Raw genomic sequence first — 24,744 nt, 5'->3', positions numbered from 1 at the left:
CATGTATTTTGGCTGTGCTAGGTCTTCATTGCTGCATGTTTTCTTTAGTTTTGACAAGTAGGGGCTACTCTCTAGTTGTAGTGCATGGGCCTCTTGTTGCTGGGCATGGGCTCTGAGGCATGCGGGCATCAGGAGTTGTGGCTCAAGGGCTCAGTAGTTGCTGTTCCTCCTCCAGAGCAGAGGCTCAACAGTTGTGGTGCACCGGCATAGTTGCTCCATGGCATTTGGGGTCTTCCCAGACCCGAGATTGAACTTGTGTTTCCTACATTAGCAGGAGTATTCTTTACCAATGAGTCATCAGGAGAGCCCCCCAGAAAGATTTTTAAATGAGAAGTACATCATATTTATGTATTCTCCATTGGTCAATGATAGAAAAGTTGATTGTAGAGATAAGAGTGTCCTGTAGGTCTGAAGGAGGCATTAATGACCAGAACTACAGACCAGGATTTCCCAGCGTTGACATTTATTGACATTTGGGGCCTGATAATTCTTTGTTGTAGGGGGCTTTCATATGCTTTGTAGGATGGTTAGCAGCATCTTTGACCTCTACCCTCTAGATACCAATAGCAGCCCTTAGTTCTGACAACCATTGTCACATATACCCAGAGGCCAAAGAAGAGCAGAATTGTTTCTTAAGAACTATTGTTACAGGCTGATGATGGGGGCTTCAGAGCTGGAGTTGTTTTAGGGAAGAGGACACGGGAAGAGTCTGGGAGTAACAAAGAAGACACCCAGCCCGATCCTGAGTCCAGTAGTATGAGATGTGTGACAAGTAAAAAAGGTGATTGCTATCTGAGAAGGCTACAGGGGATTGCCAGTTGTAGTTCAACTAGAGCAAGAAAGTACAATGGAGGTTGAGAATATATGTTCAGAATAGGAGACTTTGCTGATGACTGAGTATAAGTTCTAGAGGTTAGACAGAATGGTTTCAGGAATCCAGTAAGAATGAGAGATGGGATCTGAAAGGGGATAATATAAAGACCCAAAGGATTGATGGACATGATGAGGTAGTTTTGATAGTCTCAAATTAGCTTTAATTGGTGGGACCCTGACTGTTGGGTGGGAGCAAGGGTCTTAGAGCATATAGTTCAGAGGTCACATATTCACTCTTGCCACTGGTATGTGGAGGCTGTATAGAGCATCGAGATACTGGGATCCTTTCTAATACCCGAACTTGAAGCGTTCCTGGAGGAAATGAAAGTATGTGCTGCTCTGAGTGAAGGAAATAAAATGTATGTAGAGGTAATTGCAATATAAAGGAATAAGCTGAGTCCCCACTGTCAGTAGAGAACTTCAGAAACACAAGTTACAGCAGACATTCCCCCAAACTAGGCAAGGCTTATACTGGTTTTGAGATTTTTTTGCTGTTCCAGAGTGAAATGCGAATAATAAGGAATATGAAATGAGTTTTTCTGACTGATCTTTATACTAGTTTGTTTTAATGCTTTACATTTTATTATCCTTGTAATCCTTATGGGATAGAATATACTGTTAATAATTTTTATTTTCTACTCTTTGAGGTTAAAATATATTTTAAAAATACAGGATGGTAGAAGTATATGATAGGGACTTGGGGGCTTTGTTCTGATCTTCACAGAATAAAAAGTTGGAATCCATGTATTTCCAAGGAATTCAATTCAACAAATACTATGTGCCTCCTCTGTACCAGACACTGTGCTGGTCACTGGGACTTAAGGAAAACCAAGCGGGCATGATCCCTGCCTACGTGGAGGTTAGAATAGATGGGTTGTAAATAACCTCCATGCAGCCCATTCCAATAGAATGTATTCCTGCAGATATTTGAGTTATTGGTATTCTTATTTTGTGTTATAAATAATAGAGAAGTGCACATCTCTAGTTAACTTTCTTTCTGAGGCTAGGTTCTCAGAGTCCATATTACTCTTCAAGGCGTCTTTTCTCAGTAACACAAATGGTCTTATGAAAATACTCTTTGAAAAAAATTGTTTATAATAACCTGTACAACTTACATTGACTTAATCCTGTTTGTTAATTTTAATACATTTTGTAGATATGAAAAAACTACAACTGAGATAGCATAGCCAATTGTAACCAAAGTTTTTTGTTATTGTTGCTGTTGATGATTGTTAAAAACCACAGCTTATGAAGTTTTCTCCAAGCTTTTAAACTCCTTAATAGTTAAACTCTCTACCTCCACAAGATGGAGCAAGAGTTCTAGATGAGAATTTCAAGTTTAACTTGAAAATGGAACTTGCTTTTTATATTAAATATTTTTGCCTGAAAATCCAGAACATTGGTAATATTTATATATTGGACCCTGGAAACTACTATGAAAATTCATGCAGCTTCTCTGTGTATCAGAAGATAATCGTTGTCATTTAATATGGGAAAGACACTCTTCTGATGAAAAACTTGGCAGTGCGCCTTTCCTTTATCAGGATATAAGAAGCAAAATTAGTAATTAGAAAGTCATGATTCCTTTTTATTATGTCTTGGTTGCAGTGGCTATGGTTTTGATTGTTGAACTGCAGTGAGTAGTTTTAAGCAAATGTAATGGACATTATTTCATCACAGTGTCTTGTCCTTTAGTTGATCTTTGTTTTTCATCAAATCTTGGGTGCCCTTTTTTTGAACCTTTGGCCCTCCACTACTGACTCATTAGATCAGAATTTATACTAATATACATAAGGACTTTAATAAAGTTCATTTTGTTCGTACCACTCAAGAAAAGGAAGTCATTTCCAAGTTAATATATAATAAAAGGGTATTAAAAAACATTTTACAACCACTCATTTCCTTCTTTTAATATAAATGTATTTATTTTAATTGGATGCTAATTACTTTACAATATTGTAGTGGTTTTGCCATATATTGACATGAATCCGCCATGGGTATATACATGTTCCCCATCCTGAACCCCCCTCCCACCTCCCTCCCCGTACCATCCCTCTGGGTCATCCCAGTGCACCAGCCCCAAGCACCCTGTCTCATGCATTAAACCTGGACTGGTGATTTGTTTCACATATGATAATATACATGTTTCAATGCCATTTTCCCAAATCATCCCACCCTCGGCCTCTCCCACAACAGGTTATCATTACTTTCTTTCTAAATTCCATATATATACTGTATTGGTGTTTTTCTTTCTGGCTTACTTCACTCTGTATAATAGGCTCCAGTTTCATCCACCTCATTAGAACTGATTCAAATGTATTCTTTTTAATGGCTGAGTAATATTCCATTGTGTATATGTACCACAGCTTTCTTATCCATTTGCTGATGGGCATCTAGGTTGCTTTCATGTCCTGGCTATTATAAACAGTGCTGCGATGAACACTGGGGTACACGTGTCTCTTTCAGTTCTGGTTTCCTCGGTGTGTATTCCCAGTAGTGGGATTGCTGAGTCATATGGCAGTTCTATTTCCAGTTTTTTAAGGAATCTCCACACTGTTCTGTATAGTGGCTATACTAGTTTGCATTCCCACCAACAGTGTTAAGAGGGTTCCCTTTTCCCCACACCCTCTCCAGCATTTATTGCTTGTAGACTTTTGGATAGCAGCCATTCTGACTGGTGGGAAATGGTACCTCATAGTGGTTTTGATTTGCATTTCTCTGATAATGAGAGACGTTGAGCATCTTTTCATGTGTTTGTTAGCCATCTGTATGTCTTCTTTGGAGAAATGTCTATTTAGTTCTTTCTATTTAGTTCTTTGGCCCGTTTTTTGATTGAGTCGCTTATTTTTCTGGAATTGAGCTGCAGGAGTTGCTTATATATTTTTGAGATTAGTTGTTTGTCAGTTGCTTCATTTGCTATTATTTTCTCCCATTCTGAAGGCTGTCTTTTCACCTTGGTTATAGTTTCCTTTGTTGTGCAAAAGCTTTTAAGTTTAATTAGGTCCCATTTGTTTATTTTTGCATTTATTTCCATTATTCTGGGAGTTGGGTCATAGAGGATCCTGCTGTGATTTATGTCAGAGAGTGTTTTGCCTATGTTCTCTTCTAGGAGTTTTAGTTTCTGGTCTTACGTTTAGATCTTTAATACATTTTGAGTTTATTTTTGTGTATGGTGTTAGAAGGTGTTCTAGTTTCATTCTTTTACAGGTGGTTGACCAGTTCTCCCAGCACCACTTGTTAAAGAGATTGTCTTTTCTCCACTGTATATCCTTGCCTCCTTTGTCAAAGATAAGGTGTCCATAGGTGCGTGGATTTATCTCTGGGCTTTCTATTTTGTTCCATTGATCTATATTTCTGTCTTTGTGCCAGTACCATACTGTCTTGATGACTGTGGCTTTGTAGTAGACACTACAAAGCCACAGTAGTCAGGCAGGTTGATTCCTCCAGTTCCATTCTTCTTTCTCAAGATTGCTTTGGCTATTCGAGGTTTTTTGTATTTCCATACAGATTGTGAAATTATTTGTTCTAGTTCTGTGAGAAACACCGTTGGTAGCTTGATAGGGATTGCATTGAATCTATAGATTGCTTTGGGTAGTATACTCATTTTCACTATATTGATTCTTCTAATCCATGAACATGGTATATTTCTCCATCTATTTGTGTCCTCTTTGATTTCTTTCACCAGTGTTTTATAGTTTTCTATATATAGGTCTTTTGTTTCTGTAGGTAGATATATCCTAAGTATTTTATTGTTTTTGTTGCAATGGTGAATGAAATTGTTTCCTTAATTTCTCTTTCTGTTTTCTCATTGTTAGTGTATAGGAATGCAAGGGATTTCTGTGTGTTAACTTTATATCCTGCAACTTTACTATATTCATTGATTAGCTTTAGTAATTTTCTGGTGGAGTCTTTAGGGTTTTCTATGTAGAGGATCATGTCATCTGCAAACAGTGAGAGTTTTACTTCTTTTCCAATCTGGATTCCTTTTATTTGTTTTTTTTCTCTGATTGCTGTGGCCAAAACTTCCAAAATTGTGTTGAGTAGTAGTGGTGAGAGTGGGCACCCTTGTCTTGTTCCTGACTTTAGGGGAAATGCTTTCAGTTTTTCACCATTGAGGATAATGTTTGCTGTGGGTTTGTCATATATAGCTTTTATTATGTTGAGGTATGTTCCTTCTATTCCTGCTTTCTGGAGGGTTTTTATCATAAATGGTTGTTGAATTTTGTCAAAGGCTTTCTCTGCAGCTATTGAGATAATCATATGGTTTTTATCTTTCAATTTGTTAATGTGGTGTATTATGTTGATTGATTTGCAGATATTGAAGAATCCTTGCATACCTGGGATAAAGCCCATTTGGTCATGATGTATGATCTTTTTAATACGTAGGTGGATTCTGTTTGCTAGAATTTTGTTAAGCGTTTTTGCATCTATGTTCATCACTGATACTGGCCTGTAGTTTTCTTTTATTGTGGCATCTTTGTCTGGTTTTGGTGTTAGGGTGATAGTGGCCTCATAGGATGAGTTTGGAAGTTTACCTTCCTCTGCAGTTTTCTGGAAGAGTTTGAGTAGGATAGGTGTTAGCTCTTCTCTAAATTTTTGGTAAAATTCAGCTGTGAAGCCGTCTGGTCCTCGTCTTTTGTTTGCTGGAAGATTTCTGATTACAGTTTTGATTTCTGTGTTTGTGAAGGGTCTGTTAAGATTTTCTATTTCTCCCTGGTTCCATTTTGAAAAGTACTTTTCTAAGAATTTGTCCATTTCTTCCAGGTTGTCCATTTTATTGTTATTATATAGTTGCTGATAGTAGTCTCTTATGATCTTTTGTATTTGTGTGTTGTCTGTTGTGATCTCTCCATTTTCATTTCTAATTTTGTTGATTTGATTCTTGTCCCTTTTTTTCTTGATGAGTCTGGCTAATGGTTTGTCAGTTTTATTTATCTTCTCAAAGAACCAGCTTTTGGCTTTCTTGATTTTTGCTATGGTCTGTTTTGTTTCTTTTGCATTTATTTCTGCCCTAATTTTTAAGATTTCTTTCCTTCTACTAACCCTGGAGTTCTTCATTTCTTCCTTTTCTAGTTGCTTTAGGTGTAGAGTTAGGTTATTTATTTAACTTTAAGGTAAGACTATTGCTATGAACCTTCCCCTCAGCGCTGCTTTTACAGTGTCCCATAGGTTTTGGGTTGTTGTGTTTTCATTTTCATTCGTTTCTATGCATGTTCTTATTTCTTTTTTGATTTCTTCTGTGATTTGTTGGTTATTCAGCAGCGTGTTGTTCACCCTCCATATGTTGGAATTTTTAATAGTTTTTCTCCTGTAATTGAGATCTAATCTTACTGCATTGTGGTCAGAAAAGATGCTTGGAATGATTTCAATTTTTTTGAATTTACCAAGGTTAGATTTATGGCCCAGGATGTGATCTGTCCTGGAGAAGGTACCATGTGCGCTTGAGAAAAAGGTGAAATTCATTGTTTTGGGGTGAAATGTCCTATAGATATCAATTAGATCTAACTGGTCTACTGTATCATTTACAGTTTGTGTTTCCTTGTTAATTTTCTGCTTAGTTGATCTATCCATAGGTGTGAGTGGGGTGTTAAAGTCTCCCACTATTATTGTATTATTGTTAATTTCCCCTTTCATACTTGTTAGCATTTGTCTTACATATTGTGGTGCTCCTATGTTGGGTGCATATATATTTATAATTGTTGTATCTTCTTCTTGGATTGATCCTTTGATCACTATGTAGTGTCCTTCTTTGTCTCTTTCCACAGCCTTTATTTTAAAGTCTATTTTATCTGATATGAGTATTGCTACTCCTGCTTTCTTTTGGTCTCTATTTGCTGGAATATCTTTTTCCAGCCCTTCACTTTCAGTCTGTATGTGTCCCCTGTTTTGAGGTGGGTCTCTTGTAGACAACATATATAGGGGTCTTATTTTTGTATCCATTCAGCCAGTCATTGTCTTTTGGTTGGGGCATTCAGCCCATTTACATTTAAGGTAATTATTGATAAGTATGATCCTGTTGCCATTTACTTTGTTGTTTTGGGTTCGAGTTTATACACCCTTTCTGTGTTTCCTGTCTAGAGAAGATCCTTTAGCATTTGTTGGAGAGCTGGTTTGGTGGTGCTGAATTCTCTCAGCTTTTGCTTGTCTGTAAAGCTTTTCATTTCTCCTTCATATTTTAATGAGATCCTTGCTGGATACAGTAATCTGGGCTGTAGGTTATTTTCTTTCATCACTTTAAGTATGTCTTGCCATTCCCTTCTGGCCTGAAGAGTTTCTATTGAAAGATCAGCTGTTATCCTTATGGGAGTCCCCTTGTATGTTATTTGTTGTTTTTCCCTTGCTGCTTTTAATATTTGTTCTTTGTGTTTGATCTTTGTGTTTGATATGTGTCTTGGGGTGTTTTGCCTTGGGTTTATCCTGTTTGGGACTATGGGTTTCTTGGACTTGGGTGACAATTTCCTTCCCCATTTTAGGGAAGTTTTCAACTATTATCTCCTCAAGTATTTTCTCATGGTCTTTCTTTTTGTCTTCTTCTTTGGGACTCTTATGATCCGAATGTTGGGGTGTTTAACATTGTCCCAGAGGTCTCTGAGGTTGTCCTCATTTCTTTTAATTCTTTTTCTTTTTTCCTTTCTGCTTCATTTATTTCTACCATTCTATCTTCTACCTCACTTATTGTATCTTCTGCCTCCATTATTCTGCTGTTGGTTCCCTCCAGAGTGTTTTTGATCTCATTTATTGTATTATTCATTATATATTGACTCTTTTTTATTTCTTCTAGGTCCTTGTTAAACCTTTCTTGCATCTTCTTGATCCTTGTCTCCAGGCTATTTATCTGTAACTCCATTTTGTTTTCAAGATTTTGGATCATTTTCACTATCATTATTCGGAATTCTTTATCAGGTAGATTTCCTATCTCTTCCTCTTTTGTTTGGTTTGGTGGGCATTTATTCTGTTCCTTTACCTGCTGAGTATTTCTCTGCCTTTTCATTTTGTTTATATTGCTGTGTTTGGGGTGGCCTTTCCATATTCTGGCAGTTTGCGGTTCCTCTTTATTGTGGAGGTTCCTCGCTGTGGGTGGGGTTGGATGGGTGGCTTGTCAGGGTTTCCTGGTTAGGGAAGCTTGTGTCCCTGTTCTGGTGGGTGGAGCTGGACTTCTCTCCGGAGTGCAATGAAGTGTCCAGTAGTGAGTTTTGAAATGTCTACGGGTTTGGTGTGAATTTGGGCAGCCTGTATATTGATGCTCAGGGCTATGTTCCTGCGCTGCTGGAGAATTAGCCTGGTATGTCTTGCTCTGGAACTGGTTGGCCCTTGGGTGGTGCTTGGTTTCAGTGTAGGTTTGGAGGCTTTTGATGAGCTCCTATCGATTAATGTTCCCTGGAGTCAGGAGTTCTCTGGTGTTCATAGGTTTTGGACTTAAGCCTCCTGCCTCTGGTTTTCAGTCTTATTCTTACAGTACCCTCAGGACTTCTCCATCTCCTTTCAAAGACAATGGGCTGCCTTTCTTGGTGCCTGATGTCCTCTGCCAGCATTCAGAAGTTGTTTTGTGGAATTTGCTCAGCATCAAATGTTCTTTTGATGAATTTGTGCGGGAGAAAGTGGTTTCCTCGTCCTTTTCCCCCACCATCTTAGGACCGCCCCCCAACTCATTTTCTTAAGCTTCATGACATTTCTGCATTTGGCTGATTGTCTCTTTGTGGGGTAAAATTTGACTTTATTTCTCTTTTCTCCAATATTTCCTATAAACTGATAGATCTAGAGACTTAATTCCTTGCCAAAATAAAAGTTACTTTTACTTTGCTTGGCTTTTTTTCTCATATGGATATAATTCTCAGCTCTGCATAAATAGGTGTTACGTATATTACCCAAATGTAATTTTTTAATATTGGCTCTATTTCTTTTGGACTGCTTTAGCTTGTGAAAGAAAAAGAAGACCACCAAATACTTATCTGTGTTTTTAGCATTTCCCAGTGGAATTTCTTTGTTTTTTTTTTTTTCCCCAATGAGATTTATTTCTGTCTGCTGATTTGGCATACCATTGTCCAGTCTTCTAAGTCAAGAAAATATGAATATCAGTAGAAATAGATTAGACTCTGCCATGTTAAAACTAATTCTGTTGTCTTTTATTTGTGTATAAATGTTCAGTTTCTTTAACATGATTGAGTACAGCACAGAATATTCTGATTTCCCAATTTTCAAAGCTAAAATTACTTTTCCTAATTTGCCTGGCTATTATTGCAAACAGTGAGAATGTTCTGCCACTATTATTTCTCAAAACTCTTAACGTCTTTTATTCTTTTAGCATTTTGTGTTTTAAGTATTCCATCAATACTTTGGTGTAATAATATGCTTTCCTATTTTTAGAGCACTAATTTTGCTAATGGATTACTTTGATTTTGAGTGCACTGTATCGTCCCCATGGAAATAGTACTTCACTAGAAATTCTAGTTCATAAATCTTAGCTCTTCAGAAATGTTTCTCTTCTTCATTATCTTTGTTTTGTTACATAACTTTTAAAAACAAAGGATCTTCTCAGATGTAGCTGTTAACATCTATTTATTGTGCTTCTTCCTATATGGATGATTTGTTGTGCAAAGGTGAGGTTAATATATGGATTGAGAAAAGGAATTAAATAGGGTTATATTGTGTTATGTTTATCCTATGATAATTTAAAGAGTCTATAGGAAAGGCATAATACCAACAAGTTGAAATATAGCATACTCTTCTTTGTCAATAGACTTATTACTTTACTAGCAGTTAGATGTCGACATACTTCACACTCTGGTTTTTTATGTAATGGGGAAAATGGCTAGGAAGTAAGCTACTATAACAAATTTATTCATGAAAGTTATAAGGTATGGTCTAAAGCTATAAACACAGTATTAATGACCTTTTTCTATCAAGAGGAAATTAAATTGTATTGACTACATTTAATTTGCTAAGACCTGGAAGCTTAATCATTAAGCACTTATAACTTAGAATTAAGATGATTTTATCACAGTCATGGTAGATAATTTCTCCATATGAATTCTCTTGCTTATCATTCATTTACTCACTTATTGATGTCCATGTTTTCTCTAGTTCACTATTCCTCAGAATAGAGTTGAACCATAAAACATTGCTATTACATGAAGGAACTAAAAAGATAACTTCATTAATTTTGTATGTTTGTTTTTTGAGAAGGGGGGAGAAAAAAATCAAACCTCAAGTAAGTAAAATTATGTCTACACAGAAAAGCTTAGCAACCATTAGTCTGACTGGCTCTTAGAATTTATGTGAAAGGGAATGCTGTTATTATTGGAACTTCTGTTGTAATTTTTTTTTTAATGCAGTTCATCAAATAACAGATCAGGCTATTAATATCCTGTAAGAGTTTAAAAATTACATTTAAGATTATGTTTGTTGTTGGAAACAATTCAGCATGAAGAGACCAGGTCAAATAAATAGAGTCAAATATTCAACTAACTATGTAGGCATGATAAAAATAAGATAGATGTGTATATTCAGAGAAGAGCTCTAAATACATTATTAATTGATAAAAGTGAAGTACTAAGTATGTATAATATAATCTCACTCTTTACAACTTAAGGGATATTTGTTTACTGACATATGCAAAAATATTTTACTGGTAGGATACACAAGAACCTTAACAAGGTTTTTTGTATTTTTTGAATTGTAATCATATGCATCTACTGCTTAATTAAATACATAAACAATTAAAAGTACCTTTATGTAGTAAAACATTGGAAGAAGGTCTTTTAAATTTCAGAATCTGTATTTTGTCCTTGGAAATAGTAGATAAGGCGGCAATAATCTGTGTTATTTTTATTGTTGTAGGAAATGTTCTTAAACTTAGAAAACTGTTACTTAAAACAGGATTACTGTTTCCTAGGATTTCCACTTGAACAGAGTTAACTTGGAAGAGTCTTCAGGAATGGAGAATTCTCCAGCTGGTGCTAGACCAAAGAGAAAAAATAAGAAGTCTTATGATTTAACTCCAGTTGATAAATTTTGGCAGAAACATAAAGGAAGGTAAATAAGAAAAACATTGATAAGAGATTCAACCTCTAAAAAAATGCAAAAATGTCACCTGACTTAATGAATTTGATTAAAAAAAATCAAAACCGGTCATAGTGGTTCATCTACACAGTGAATAAGAACTGTAAATTAAATAGTCTAAGGAGCTGTGTCTTTATTGCTTACTTTCCTAGTTCTTACGTTGTTTTTGTTGTTTTGTGGGGACCACTTCCCTTTAAAATAAGTCCATTCCGTATGATTTTGTAGATTTTATATTATACATAGTCTTTCTAAATTTCATTTCTGTCCCCATTGACCCTCTGTAGATTGGTTTCAGCAATTGGGAAACATCAAGGTGTGATTTACCCTTTTTGTTTCATGCTTGCCTTTGGACAAACCCAATTTTAGCTATCTGTGAAGAAAATACTTAAGCCTGAAAACCAGTTTTATTCAAAGTACATTAGGAATAATAGGTGAAAAAATTGTAGCAATTTGCCATTTGATTTATTGAAGGCAGGTATACAGATCCCATGTGTTGCTGTGATCCCTTAATTGAGGGTATTTCATAGCTCAGTAACTGCTGTGTAAGTTATCTAGTGGTATTATGGCTAGAGGAATCTTTCTAAACAGAAAAATCATTCCTCTGGGAGAAAAAGAAGGTTGCTCATCAACAATTGTGGAAATACAATGTTATTTATTATAATTTGGACTGTTTCAACTGCTACGGTATATATAGTAGCATCTGTCTATCCATCTCTATATATCTGTGTCCTTGATATTGCTTTCTTTTTGGTCTTACTTATGTTTAAAGAGAAGTAGGATGTAGACTTGGTTCAACATAATTGGGCTTTTTTGTATGTTTTATTTCTTTTTATTTATACCTTTCACTCTTTTTTTAACACTGGAAAATCATAACTGCTATAACAGATAGTTTTAGTGTGTCTTCAGTGAAAAGTCACTGTCTTTCCCTCTCTCTGACTAATGCAGTTTTGGGTACTGTTGTAATTTTCCTTATTTTATATGGTTTTCTTCTCTTTGAAATCCCATTGTCTACATTTCCTTTTAGAATAGTAAAGTACAAGAATTTACATTATTTATCAAGGATGCAAGGTATTTTAAAGTTAACATTCCCTAATAGACAAACAAAAGCTTAAATGAAAACAATTTTATTCACATATGGAAATTTTGAATATTTTCCTTAGACCATATGTTTAGGAACAATCTAAGAGCGTGAACTTTGACTAGTATGAACTTTAATTTTTTGTTAGGTAGAAATAGCCCTCACTTTGAAGATCATGCAATGATGGTAGTATGGGCACAGACACTGGGAGACAGCTCAGAGTTAAAAACAAGTGACCTAAATCTCTCTGGTCTTCATTTTCCTCATCAGGAAAATGTGGGATGATAATTCGACCTATTGTCCTATTTCAGAAGGTTGTTGTGAAGATTGACATAATATAAAGAAGTAACTTGCCCCAAATGATCCAGCTTTCATTGGTAAAAGCAGAATAAAAACCAGTTCTGGCAGATTCCAAAGTCCCTCGTGTTAACTGTCAGTACTATGTATTTACCTTACAAAACTGTGGTCAGAATTAAATGAGACAATAGAAACAGATTCTTAGCATAGTACTTGGCATACAGCAGTAGTGGTGGTGGTGGTGGTGGTCGCTCAGTGCTGTCTGATTGTGACCCCTCAGACTGTAGCCCGCCAGGTTCCTCTGTCCATGGGATTTTCCAGGCAAGAAGACTGGAGTGGGTAGCCATTCCCTTCTCCAGAGGATCTTCCCAACCCAGGGGTCTAACTCAGGTCTCTTGCATTGCAGGCAGATTCTTTACTGTCTGAACTACAGGGAAGTCACTTAACTCCCTTGGCATACAGTAATCTCTCAGTAAATGCAGGCAGTGATCATTGTCAGCCCGGATACCTAAAGGTACTAGAAATTTTAAGGATGAGCTGGAACATTTTACCTGCTCGCTGCTATCTTTTGCCAACAGACTCCTCTGGACCTCAGTTAGGGCCTGCATTTGTCATGTAAAACTGGACTGTGTTCCTCACAGTCGTTTCAGATTTTGTCATTTCTTTGCTGATCATTAATGAAGTGTTATCAGAGTGGAGGAATGGGGGAAAGTTTTTGTTTTATTGCTTGATGAGAAGTGACCATTTCTTCCTTAAAAGAGAGAAAGCTTCTGGCCTCCCCTAAGGCTGTAGATGAAAAATACTTATGTTAGGAACTATTTCATGGTCAACACATACTCATCTACATACATTCAGGATTAACACTGCATGATAGTTTCTACCTGAGTTGGTAAATGATTGCAGATGAGTTGTATCTGAAGTCTATGGAAATTGCTGCTAAACTATACATACTGCGGAGATATCAGGGATTGGACCAACAAAACTGGCTTACATTCTGTTTTTACCAGTGGTGTTCTGCATATCAAGTTTACAGATTTGAAAGGTTTTTTCCACAGTTACCTACATGTAATATTTTTTGATACATGTTTGTAGTTACATGGACCCTTTGGCACTATGGGTTGTAATACTTAGTTGGTCTTTGATGTACCATGGCTTCTCTTCCTTTGTTTTTCAGTCACTTAAATATCTTTTTATTTTTTCTAGTAGCTAAAGGTGAAGAAAAATCGATACAGTTAGTGAAAAGAATAGAAATAAAATTTAAATTTGTTTACATATATAAGCATTATGATACACATTTTAAAGTAGTATTTAGAATGCAAATAGATATCACAAGAAAATGTACTTTGATTTATCCTAATGTTTTCTGCCTATGTTGTATATAAAATATATGCAAATAGAAATAAGTACATTTAAAATAATCTTCATTGTATATGTTTCAAAATTCACACAAAAGTCAATCTTTTAATCTTATACTCATAATTCCTCTTCTGGAAAACTGTTTTAGTCCATTCCCAGAAGTTGCAGAATCAGTTCAGCAAGAACTAGAATCTTACAGAGCACAGGAAGATGAGGTTAAACGACTTAAAAGCATTATGGTAAGATTCTGTTTGATTTCTTGGAAATATAAGGGAAGCAGGAGGACATCTGGAAGGAGAAAGAGGTTAACTTTTTTCCTTTATAAAAATTCAAGACCTTTTATTGCTTTAATGACAAAAAAAAAAAATTATTCTCATAAAAGATTGTTACATAAAAGATTTTTTTTTTAAAAGAAATCTTAAGTTCTGAGGAGTAGAGGGAACATTTTTAAAAAAACTAATACAAATTTATGATTTGAAAAAATATGTGTGAGTTTATTTTAGACATGTATGTTCCAGTGCTGCTCATTTTACTATACTTTGATTGCACTTCAAATTTCAACTCTATTTATTACTATATGTAGTGACCTGTGGCAGGTCTCTGGACCTATTTCTTTATCTGAAAATGCCAGATGCTTCCTTTTTAGTCATCCAACCATTTATTAGATTGGTGGTGACTAGAACTTTTCTATAACTGTCAAAGATGCAGATGCTTGCTCCTTAAGAGGGGAAGAATTATTATTCTGGGTGACCTAAATTTTGCTACTGTTTATCAGTGATCCTAGGAATATATTGATGAAAATCAGTACTTTGGCTTGGGATTTCTTGAGTAGTTACTGGGACCTCTTTTTCCTTCCCAGGGACTAGAAGGTGAAGATGAAGGAGCCATAAGTATGCTTTCTGACAATACTGCTAAGCTAACATCAGCTGTTAGGTAAGTAAGCAGTATATCTTCTTTGAAGTCTTTCTGTTGATATGATTTATATTGGACATTAAAAAAATCGATAAATATTTTTCATGATAGGGAATAGTAATAGCATATGCTGCTAAGTCCAAAGAACTAAATTGTATTTTTACTGTATTCAAGCTGACTTGAGTTCCCTCCTTTATTTTTTTAATTTTTTTATTGAAGAATCGCTGCTTTACAGAATTTTCTTGTTTTCTGCCAGTTACCAACATGAATCCTTTATATAGCAGATCATTTGTTTCTTTTACTAGTTAGAATTGTGTAATGGGAGTAATTTTGTCGCTGAGATAGTATTGATGATAAGGTAAAATGAGTTATTGTTAATTTTATCATTGCTGCTCTTACTATGTTAGCTAGTTTAAGCAGTATCTTTTGGATACTTTAAATACCATCAAGGAGAGAGAGTTTCATGTTTTAGAAATATAGGTAAAATTTTCCCATTAATCTGATTTTATTCTAACCTCCAAGTTTTGGAATTAGAACGTGAAATGATAGAATGATGATATTTGGGAGGCAGATTATTTTAAAATAAGAAGCATTTCAACTGTATTAAAGTGGTAAATACTGTATATGTTCAAGCCTAGAGATTAAGTTCAGTTAATAGTTTAACATGTAATTTTGGCCCTGTTTACTATTCCAAGTTTCCTCAGAGGAAACACCCAGATTTGCATTTTATTAAAATTTATGTCATTTCCTTAGAAAATTTAATGGTTAATTTTCAATTTTTTGATACTTGTAGCTCTTTGCCAGAACTCCTTGAAAAAAAAAGACTTATTGATCTCCATACAAATGTTGCCACTGCTGTTTTAGAACATATAAAGGTAAATTTAACTTCTCCCTCCTTAGAATATAACTACTAATTTTGTAGGTTTTAGACTTTTTAAGATGCTTATTCAGTATCTCATTGAGCCCTAACTGTAAGGTTGAGTTATAATTAGTGAAGGCAGCATTATTACCTTCATTTTTGCACATGAAGAAACCAATCCAGGAAGGTTAGTGATTTGCCCAAGGTCACACATTCAGTGAAGGAAACTTAGCACCTTTGATATTTTTATTATGTTTCACTGCCTTAGTAATGCCTCTGCATGTACCACTTTGTTAATAATAGATTTGTATCTAAACATCAGTAATTCAGGTTTAGACACCCCTTTACTGTAGTACTATCTGAAATATGTTGATAACATCACATAATGAAATGCAACTTGGTTCTGAACATTTTAGTTTAAGATTAGTCTGTTAGCCTTATAGCTTCTTACTGTCTCCCACTGTACTTTGATTTTGAAACAAATGCATTGGATAATCCTATATGTTGTCTGTCATAATTAGTTTTTCTCATTACTTTATTCATAACTCCATATCAGTTTGATTTAATCCATTCATTAGTATTCTATTGTCATTTATTCTCCGGACATGGAACTGAATTCCAGTGACAGATTGGTGATATACTAGAATGTAGTTACTACTGACCCCTGCTTTCCATTTGAGATGATACATTTGAAAAAGTAATGTAAAACTGAATATACTTGCTGTCTATCAAACGTGTTGATAACAACTTATATTTATGGAAAAGGGGATTAAACATTTTTTAATGATTTTAAAAGTCTTAGAGCACTAGAAAGGAGCTAATATAGATAGATTTGATCATTGTAGATCGTAGAATTTAAACCTGCATAATTTCTATTAAGCTGACACCTGATTTTTTGCTTTGTTCCACTTCTTGATTTTGATCTTACTATTTGCATATACCTACAGGAATAGAAATATAATTGTGCCATCTGTAGATGATATCTGATGATAACTTCCATATGTTGCAGCTCTGTAAAGTGGAAAAAGGCTGCTCATTTTTTTTTACCTGAGGTCATTGTCTCCAGTGAAGATAATATATATAACTGGTGGACTGTAACAGACAGCTATATTCAGTAATTTCCTTCACTCAGAAAAGACAGTCTTTGCTTACAAAGCTAATATAAAAAGTTAAACAAAACTATGTTGTATTAAAACAAAATATAAGTTCTAGTTTACATCGGCTAAACTATAGTTTTGTAATCAAGATCTTCTTATCTATTAAATCAATGCTCTTTGAGTACATGCTGTTTTTTTATGACCGTTGTTAATAGTTTATGTGTTACTTTGAGATTTAAACAGTTTTGTGGACTTTTTTTGACTTTAGTTTTTTCAGGGTTTTGGTTTTTCTTTGGAGGGGGCAGTTCTCACAGCTGTAACATCAGGAAAGTGCTAAACTCAGCTCCTACTTCAAAACTGAGTTGTGTAACCCAAAGTATTTAAAAACATTATCATACCAATGGAAAGTGCACATTTTCATCTTTTTCATAAAACTTTACAAACACTATCCTGCCACAAATTTATATGAATATACTCTAGATCAAAGACTGTGGTTTATGGTTTGAGAAAATTCTGGATAAAGTAGTTTACTCAATTGTGTTTATTAAATGGCTCTGTGGGATTGTGCTGGGCCCTAGAGATTCCATGGTAAACAAGATGGACAAGTTCTTTCTTCTCTTGGAGCTAATCTTATATTGACAAAAAGCAAAGTAAGCGATTAGAAAGCATGGCATTTAGGTGGTGTGAAAACAGCAAAATAGGGTGATAAGAGGTGATAGACAGTGGCTCAGAGAGCTGTTCCAGGGGAAGTGAAATTGCCTTTGATGAGGTGATGATTGAGTTGAGACCTAAATCACACAAAGGAGCCAGTTAGTGAAAATCTCAGGGCCACCCATTTCAGGCAGAGGGAATAAGTGCTGCAAAGGCCTTAAGGCGAGAACAAATTTACTATTTTAGAGGACCTAGAAGATGACTAATGTACTCATAGTGAGGAGGGAAAGAGTTGATAACACTATTGGATCAAGAGAAATAGGGATTTAAGTATGATGGAAGTCATTGGAGGTTACTGCCATGATTTGATTTATGTTTCAGCTAGAGAATGGTCTGAGGAGTGTTGAGGAATGGATGAGTTCTGGAAGATGGCTATTATACCTGTCTAAGTGGAGAATGGTGTTTTTTAAGGAAAAATTTACCTATGAAATTCTTTATGATGCTTATTTACAATTTTATATGAGCTGTGAATCAATTTGTCCTAATGGATGCCATCTGTCTGATAAATTTTATTATGTCACCATGCCTGACCCAAAATTTCCTCTTTCAGACCTGGTTGCTTGGCTCTCTATAAAAGAACTTGTTTCTTCCTGGATTGCTAATAAGCAGAGCATCTTATACTAAGAAACTAACTTGTCATTCAGGGTGTTAAGTAGTTATATATAAAAACTACATAGTTTGAAATAATTTTTGTGCTATAACTCAAGGAAGACACCATTTTCCTAATAGGATCTGATATAAAGAAACTATAAAGGACATTATATAAGGTCATTTACTTGCAGAGGGAAAATTTCATGTATAAGACACCATGTTCCTTGTTGGATCATTCTAGGAAACCCAATTAATACCAGAAGTTTTTTTGTTTTTTAAATCATAGATATAGGAGCATATTTATTTTAAATATTTGTGTATAAATTATAATTGTATTTATTAAGCCACATACTCTGAGTTATCCTGATACTAGAAATTCTGTTAGTATAGAAAAATTGCAGTGTTTTTTGAGAAGAGTCCTGTTTGTTTGTTTTTTTTTTCTTAATTTTATTTTATTATTTAGCTTTGGTTTTGGATTTATCAACATGAATCCGCCTCAGGTATACACGTGTTCCCCATCCTGAACCCTCCTCCCTCCAAGTACCATCCCTCTGGGTCGTCCCAGTGCACCAGACCCAAGCATCCAGTATCATGCATCGAACCTGGACTGGCGAAGAGTCCTGTTTTAATTAAAACGTCTATTCTCCTATGTCAAAGCTAGCAAGTAAATTGTGTTGCTTCCAATTTTTCTCATTACTCATAGTTATAAAATTTTTCTTATAGTTTTTATAATGATTAAATTTCCAACTTTAAAATATTTACTTCAAAATAATACATTTATTTGTGCCATTTTCATGCTACACCATCTGCCTCTGGCTATATAATGTTAATGATAATTTAAAAAATATTTTTCTCCAATATCTCTTACTGTTTACTAGAATTTGTTGACCATCTGGGCTTCACTTCTTTGTAAACATTCATTCACCTAAGCAGTAAATATTTATTTACTTATTATTGTTGTTGTTGTTATTAGCAAGAACATTATGACTCTTCATGCAGAGATCTCAGAACACATCTCTTGGTATTTGTCTTTATTGCAGTTTTGCGTATTTCTTATTTTGGGATGTTTAGTTTATAGCTACTGCTTATATTTCTTTAGATCATTTTCTAAAGCAGAATACTAGAAGAAATTAATCTCTTTAGAAGTCCTGGCAGTTATCCAGCAGTTGATGTTTGGCAGCAGAGCAATTTGTGACAACTTTGACAAATATTATCATGTAAATTTATTGGTATTCTAAAGATTTTAGTGGCTTGAGTAGTCAACTTTGGTTTAATAGGTTAAGAGTAAATTGTGAATTGTGAAGGAACTTTCCCTGCAGCAGACAGATTCTCTAGTTGTGGCATGGGAGCTTAGTTGCTCCAAGGCGTGCGGGGTCTTAGTTCCCCACCAGAGAGCTAACCTGTGTCCCCTGCATTGCAGGGTGGATTCCTAACCACTGGATCACCAGGGAAGTGCCAGCAGTTTTTTCATTTCTAATACAAATAAGATTTTACCCCCACTTGTTGGTTATTAAGGAATGGATTCTGAGATTACTTAAATTTATAGACAGATTTCAGTATATTTTAATGATTACTGTCTCAGCTGCATAGCCAGCCAGAATTAATTATTCTCTAGCATCAGAAACCTAAGAAAAAGAAAAGTCACCTACATGTATGTCAGAGAAGAAGAAAGAGAAATGGCATACATGCTCTTTCCCCTAGCGCTCCCACCTGAGAGGAAGAGCTCCCACCTGAGAGGAAGAGCTCTCACATCTGAATGCTCCTTACCGAGGTAGCCGGCCAAGAATAGGCGGTTAATAAGCTCTTGTGGATTATTGGTGTTGGATCTTCATTTCTGTTTTGCTGCTTCGTGTGGAGAAAGTTAAGAGGTACTGAGTTAGGTCTAAAGACATCCTCTGATCAAGCAAACATGTACCGACTTAGCTCTGTACACACTGAGCATGACTTAGCTCTTGCTAGCAATGCTAATTTTTAACTAGAGCACCTCCTTCAGGGGACTTATTCTTCTCTGGTCCAACTTCTTTATCTTTCTTAGGGGAAAATAAGCTTTCAGAATAAAATAGAAACTGAACTGATCAGCATATCAAATTAACCAATGCCCTTTATTCCCTCGGAAACAGTGGTTGCTGACCACATTATTGCCATGCTAACATGTGACATCTAGTGTGTTTGCAAGTTGAATTTTTTGTTTGTATTTGATTCCAGTCTATTTATGTCAATGGTATGAGTAGGAAAAGAGGTTTGTTTCTCTAAAACTAAGTTACCTGCCTTAGACTCAGGGAAGGTGGTGATTTAATTATTACTTAATTTAGTAGCGGTGGCAGGGAGCAGACAACAACTGTAAAACATTGAAAAATCTTGAAAGTACTAGAATTGCTTTATGTTGTAATTGTAAACATTTATAAATTTTTGTATCTCGCTTCAAAGAGACTTGAAGTTATAGCTGATCACTTAAACATGTGCATTTGCAGGAAAGAAAAAAATTTCAGTCCAGGAACCTCAGTGCTCAAGGGAAGGGTCTTGGGTCTACCTCAAAATTGACAGACAATTATATGTTTTAGATCTTAAGTTAAATTGTAGTGTTTAAACATGTATATACAGCCAGGTCCTTTTTTATTTTTTCTTTTGGCTGTGCTGGGTCTTCATTGATGCTTGCAGACTTTCTCTAGTTGTGGCATGCGGGGGGACTTCTTTCTAGTGGAGGTATATGGGTTTCTCATTGTGGAGGATTCCTTTGTTGCAGAGCATGGGCTCTAGGGCACACGGGCTTCCGTAATTGTGGCACAAGAGCTCAGTCATTGCGGCTCACGGGTTGACCCATGGAATGTGGAATATTCCCGGATCAGGGATCGGACCCATGTCCCCTACATTGGCAGGCAGATTCTTAAGCACTGGACCACCAGGGAAATCCCCCTTTTTTTTTTCTTTGCATTAACGGACTTTGATAACTGATCACTGCTCTCCTGATCACTATAGGGAAGAAATTGTACTGTCCTGTAAATCAGAACATTTCTCTGTCTGGGTTTTGACTGATCTGTTTTAAATGATCTTTTATCCAGTGCACTACTGAGTGAATGTTCATATGACCTTGCTGTCTTTTCTTCAAGGCAGGAGAAAATATGTCCTATAGCAGGAAGTCCCCAGTGGACAGACTGTCACTATCTTCTACCTCTTTTCATCCCAAATAAGATTAGTCATTATCAGAACTTAAAGAAGTTTTCTTTACTCCAAATATGACCAAAGACAGCTCTTCAATGTGTAAAATGTCTTTTAGTTTCTCACTCTGAGTTTCTGGAAACTTCTTCCACATCTTCAAAAAATGAGGTGTGGAATTACCTTTCTCTTGCTCTTTGCTCACTTTTCCACCATCAGGTTTCATGAAGATAAAGCTTTGTCATTAGCAAGACTCAATAGATTCATAAAGGTTAAATTCAAAGAATTAAAGACTTCTCACAACTCAATAGAGAAAATGCACAACCCAATTTTTAAAAGGGCAAAAAATTTGAACAAAGATTTGACTGAAAAAGATATCCAAGTGATGAATAAGTTCAACATCAACATCATCAGAAAAATAACAAACTAAAACCATAGTGGGATACCTCTGCATATCTATCAGAATGTCTAAAATTTAAAATATTGATTATGTCAGCCTTTGGCGAGGATGCAGAACTAGAACTCTCATATTTTGCTGGTAGAAATGTAAAATGGTGCACCCACTTTGGAAAACAGTATCTCTGTTTCTTAAAACGTTAAACACAAATCCATCACGTGCTCCAGCCATTCTACTCCTAAGTGTTTACTCAAGATATATGAAAGCAAATATGTTCAGTATACATGAATATTCATAGCAGCTCTTTGTCATAGCCCCAAACTGGAAATCAGTCAGATGTCTATCAACAGGCTAATTGAGTAAACAAACTCCAGTATACAGTGGACTGCTGCTGCTGCTTCTAAGTCGCTTCAGTCGTGTCCGACTCTGCAACCCCAGTGACGGCAGCCCACCAGGCTCCCCCGTCCCTGGGATTCTCCAGACAAGAACACTGCAGTGGGTTGCCATTTCCTTCTCCAATGCACAAAAGTGAAAAGTGAAAGTGAAGTCGCTTAGTTGTGTCCGACTCTTAGCGACCCCATGGACTGCAGCCTACCAGGCTCCTCCATCCATGGGATTTTCCAGGCAAAAGTACTGGAGTGGGTTGCCATTGCCTTCTCCAATACAGTGGACTATTATTCAACAATTAAAAAGGCGGTACTGTTAATACATACAACAGTATGTACTCGATGAATCTCAGAGTAATTACACTGAGTGAAAGAAGCTACATACAGAAAAAAAGAGCACGTTGCGTTTATAGAAAATTCAGAAAAATGCAGGCTAATCTATAGTCACAGAAAGTAGGACATGAAGAATGGTGTTGGAGAGTGAGAGGAGAGTATTTACAATGAGAGAATTTCCTTAACTGATGTGAATGATATGTTCACTATCTGGATTGTGTATACGGTTTCATGGGTATATACTTATGTTAAAACTTAACCAAATTCTGTGTTTTATATGTTATTTTACTTTGATAAAAGTGAAAAATATAATGCTTAGCGTTCACCTACTTCAGATCATCTATAAATAAGAAAACAGATTTTTATTAAGTCATTGAGAAAACCAAAGACTAATTTTGGTAATGTGAATTTTTGGCTTTATAGCTTAAATGACATATAATAGCAAGAAACAGAGGATATGTTACATAGTTTGTGAGTGGGTAAACCGGGGAGGTTTTTTTTTTTTTTTTAAACAGTCTTTTCCCTTATAAGAATATGCTGTAGATTAAACACGGAGAGTAGAAGCAGACTTGTGATGAACAGTCTCAGATGTTTAAAATAAAAGGAGAGGACAGATGCATTCCTTAACTTTTTTAAATAGATATCTCACATTTTATTTATTTATACCTTGACTTGTTCTACAGAATTTAAGGTCATATAGAATAACAGAATAGAGAATAATTCATAAGCACCAGGGATATACAAATCAGACTAGAAAGCAGAAAATCAAACATTGGCGTTATAATTCCTCAGTCCTATGGACCCCATTTTCCAGAGTCCTTCACAAACCTTCTGAGGAACTTAGGACTAGAAGGGACCTTGGGGCAGAGTTCTTAGCAGAGTCCACAAGATAGTAGTGAGGCTGCTTCTTCTTTGGTCAAATAAAGTAGAAGGAAAATGTGCTATGTCTTCCTCTTGGCGATTCATAATGCAGCATAATATATGCATTTTAAAAGCATTCAAAAAAAACTTAAAACTTTGTTGACTCTGGAACACTTCTAGGGGTTATTTCTTAACCAACTGTAAGAACTAGCACCCTGTAGAACATATTTTGTGAAATATTCATTTAATCAGTGAAGGAAATAAGATATACCTCTTACCTCCAAAAAAGGTAAAATATTCCCTAGTCAATAGCAGAGTTGGAACTCATACCTGAAACTTTGTAATTTTTATTTTGTCTTGTAATTTTTTTTTTGCTATGCTATTTATCATTGTTATTCTGTTTCAGTCCAGCTCAGTTTATCAAGTAAAGTCAAGAATACCTCATTTCAAGAAATGACTAAAGAATTTTGCATTCTTTTACTTAACTCCTTCTGATAGTGCCGTTTTGGCTTTCTTTCCTCTGTACTTATTGATCACCTATAATGTACAATTCTGTAGATGGTCCTTATTTTAATCCAGTAAAAAAATTCACATCTTGATTGTAATGTGAATTCACCATAAATTCACCACATATATGTAAATTATGTGTATTACCAAAAAAATAAATATATACTAATTGACAAATATACTTTCTTTCATGAAGTGTGTGCAAAGGAAGCAATAAATTGTTCTTGAGGAAAATGTAATTTTCCCTTCTCTTTATCTGTGGTGTATGTGGAATCTGACCTGGATTTGAATCTCAACTCTCTACTTCTGCTCTGGTAACCTTGAATAAATTTATGTTTCTTTGTGTCTGTTTCTTCATCTTTAAAATGGGACTAATAATTCCTAGTTTTTAGTGTTGTCTGGAGAATTAAGTGAGATAATCTGATTTTGTAGCTTTTAAACCCTGTTCTCTGGTACCCTAGACTCAACAGAGACATTTAATTGGTCACTTGTATCTATTTTATGTTTAGGGTTCTGCAGAAGATTTGGTTTGAGAAAGAGGGTCCTGAGGTTCTCTGTTTAGAAACATTTGAAAGCCATAGCTGTAAGTAAAGTGCCTTGCACATACTAGATACTGAACAGATACTAGTTCTCTTATGCAGGTTAGAAGAGCTTTACTTCATTCCTTTCCCTCCACCATGAGGCTCCTTCCCAGTCAGTATATTGAAATACTACATGATTTATATTTAACTCCTTTGTGGAAATATAGTTCACATACCATACAATTCACCTTTTTAAAGCATGCAATTTAGTGGTTTTTTACTATATTCAGAGTTACACAACCATAATCACAAGGCAATTTTAGAACACTATCACCTTCAAAAGAATGTCTACCCATTAGCCATCAGATTAACTTGTTTTTTAATTCTGCTTCCAAGTTAAAATGTGGATAAGTTAATACATCAAGAAGAGCAAAATGAGTCTAAGTGAGCCACGTTTCTTCATTTATGTAGGTACACACGTTAGATTCCATTATGGCATTTAGTATACTTAATTTTATCTATTAAATCACTAAAGCTTGATTCTCTGCATTTTTCACTTCTGGAAGTTCATTTATCTACTTTCATAACTTTTAAAGATGATTACTTGATCTGTATATGTCTTGCTCTTAGCTTAGAAATTTGACATATATTTTGCTGCAAGACAGGTGCTTTGTTAGACTCCTAGGGTTAAACAATTAATTAGAAACATTCTAGAAAGTTTATAGTTCTAGAAGGGTATGTAAACCAAAGAGA

At 35.4% G+C, this 24,744-nt stretch overlaps 1 protein-coding gene across 2 annotated transcripts in view; it reads left to right on the top strand.

The window, feature by feature from the left end:
- The window catches only part of SCFD1 (sec1 family domain containing 1), a 112,256-nt gene that overhangs the window by 35,315 nt on the left and 52,197 nt on the right, over positions 1–24,744 (top strand). For both annotated transcript variants that reach the window (XM_025271511.3, XM_044932964.2), the window contains exons 11-14: positions 10,766–10,905; positions 13,812–13,902; positions 14,523–14,596; positions 15,369–15,450. In XM_025271511.3, the coding sequence (XP_025127296.1) occupies positions 10,766–10,905; positions 13,812–13,902; positions 14,523–14,596; positions 15,369–15,450 (387 nt within the window). The remainder of the gene's footprint in view (positions 1–10,765; positions 10,906–13,811; positions 13,903–14,522; positions 14,597–15,368; positions 15,451–24,744) is intronic.

Source organism: Bubalus bubalis, chromosome 20 (genome assembly GCF_019923935.1).
Source record: "Bubalus bubalis isolate 160015118507 breed Murrah chromosome 20, NDDB_SH_1, whole genome shotgun sequence".
Taxonomy (NCBI): domain Eukaryota; kingdom Metazoa; phylum Chordata; class Mammalia; order Artiodactyla; family Bovidae; genus Bubalus; species Bubalus bubalis.
This window is presented reverse-complemented; position numbering and strand designations above follow the sequence as displayed.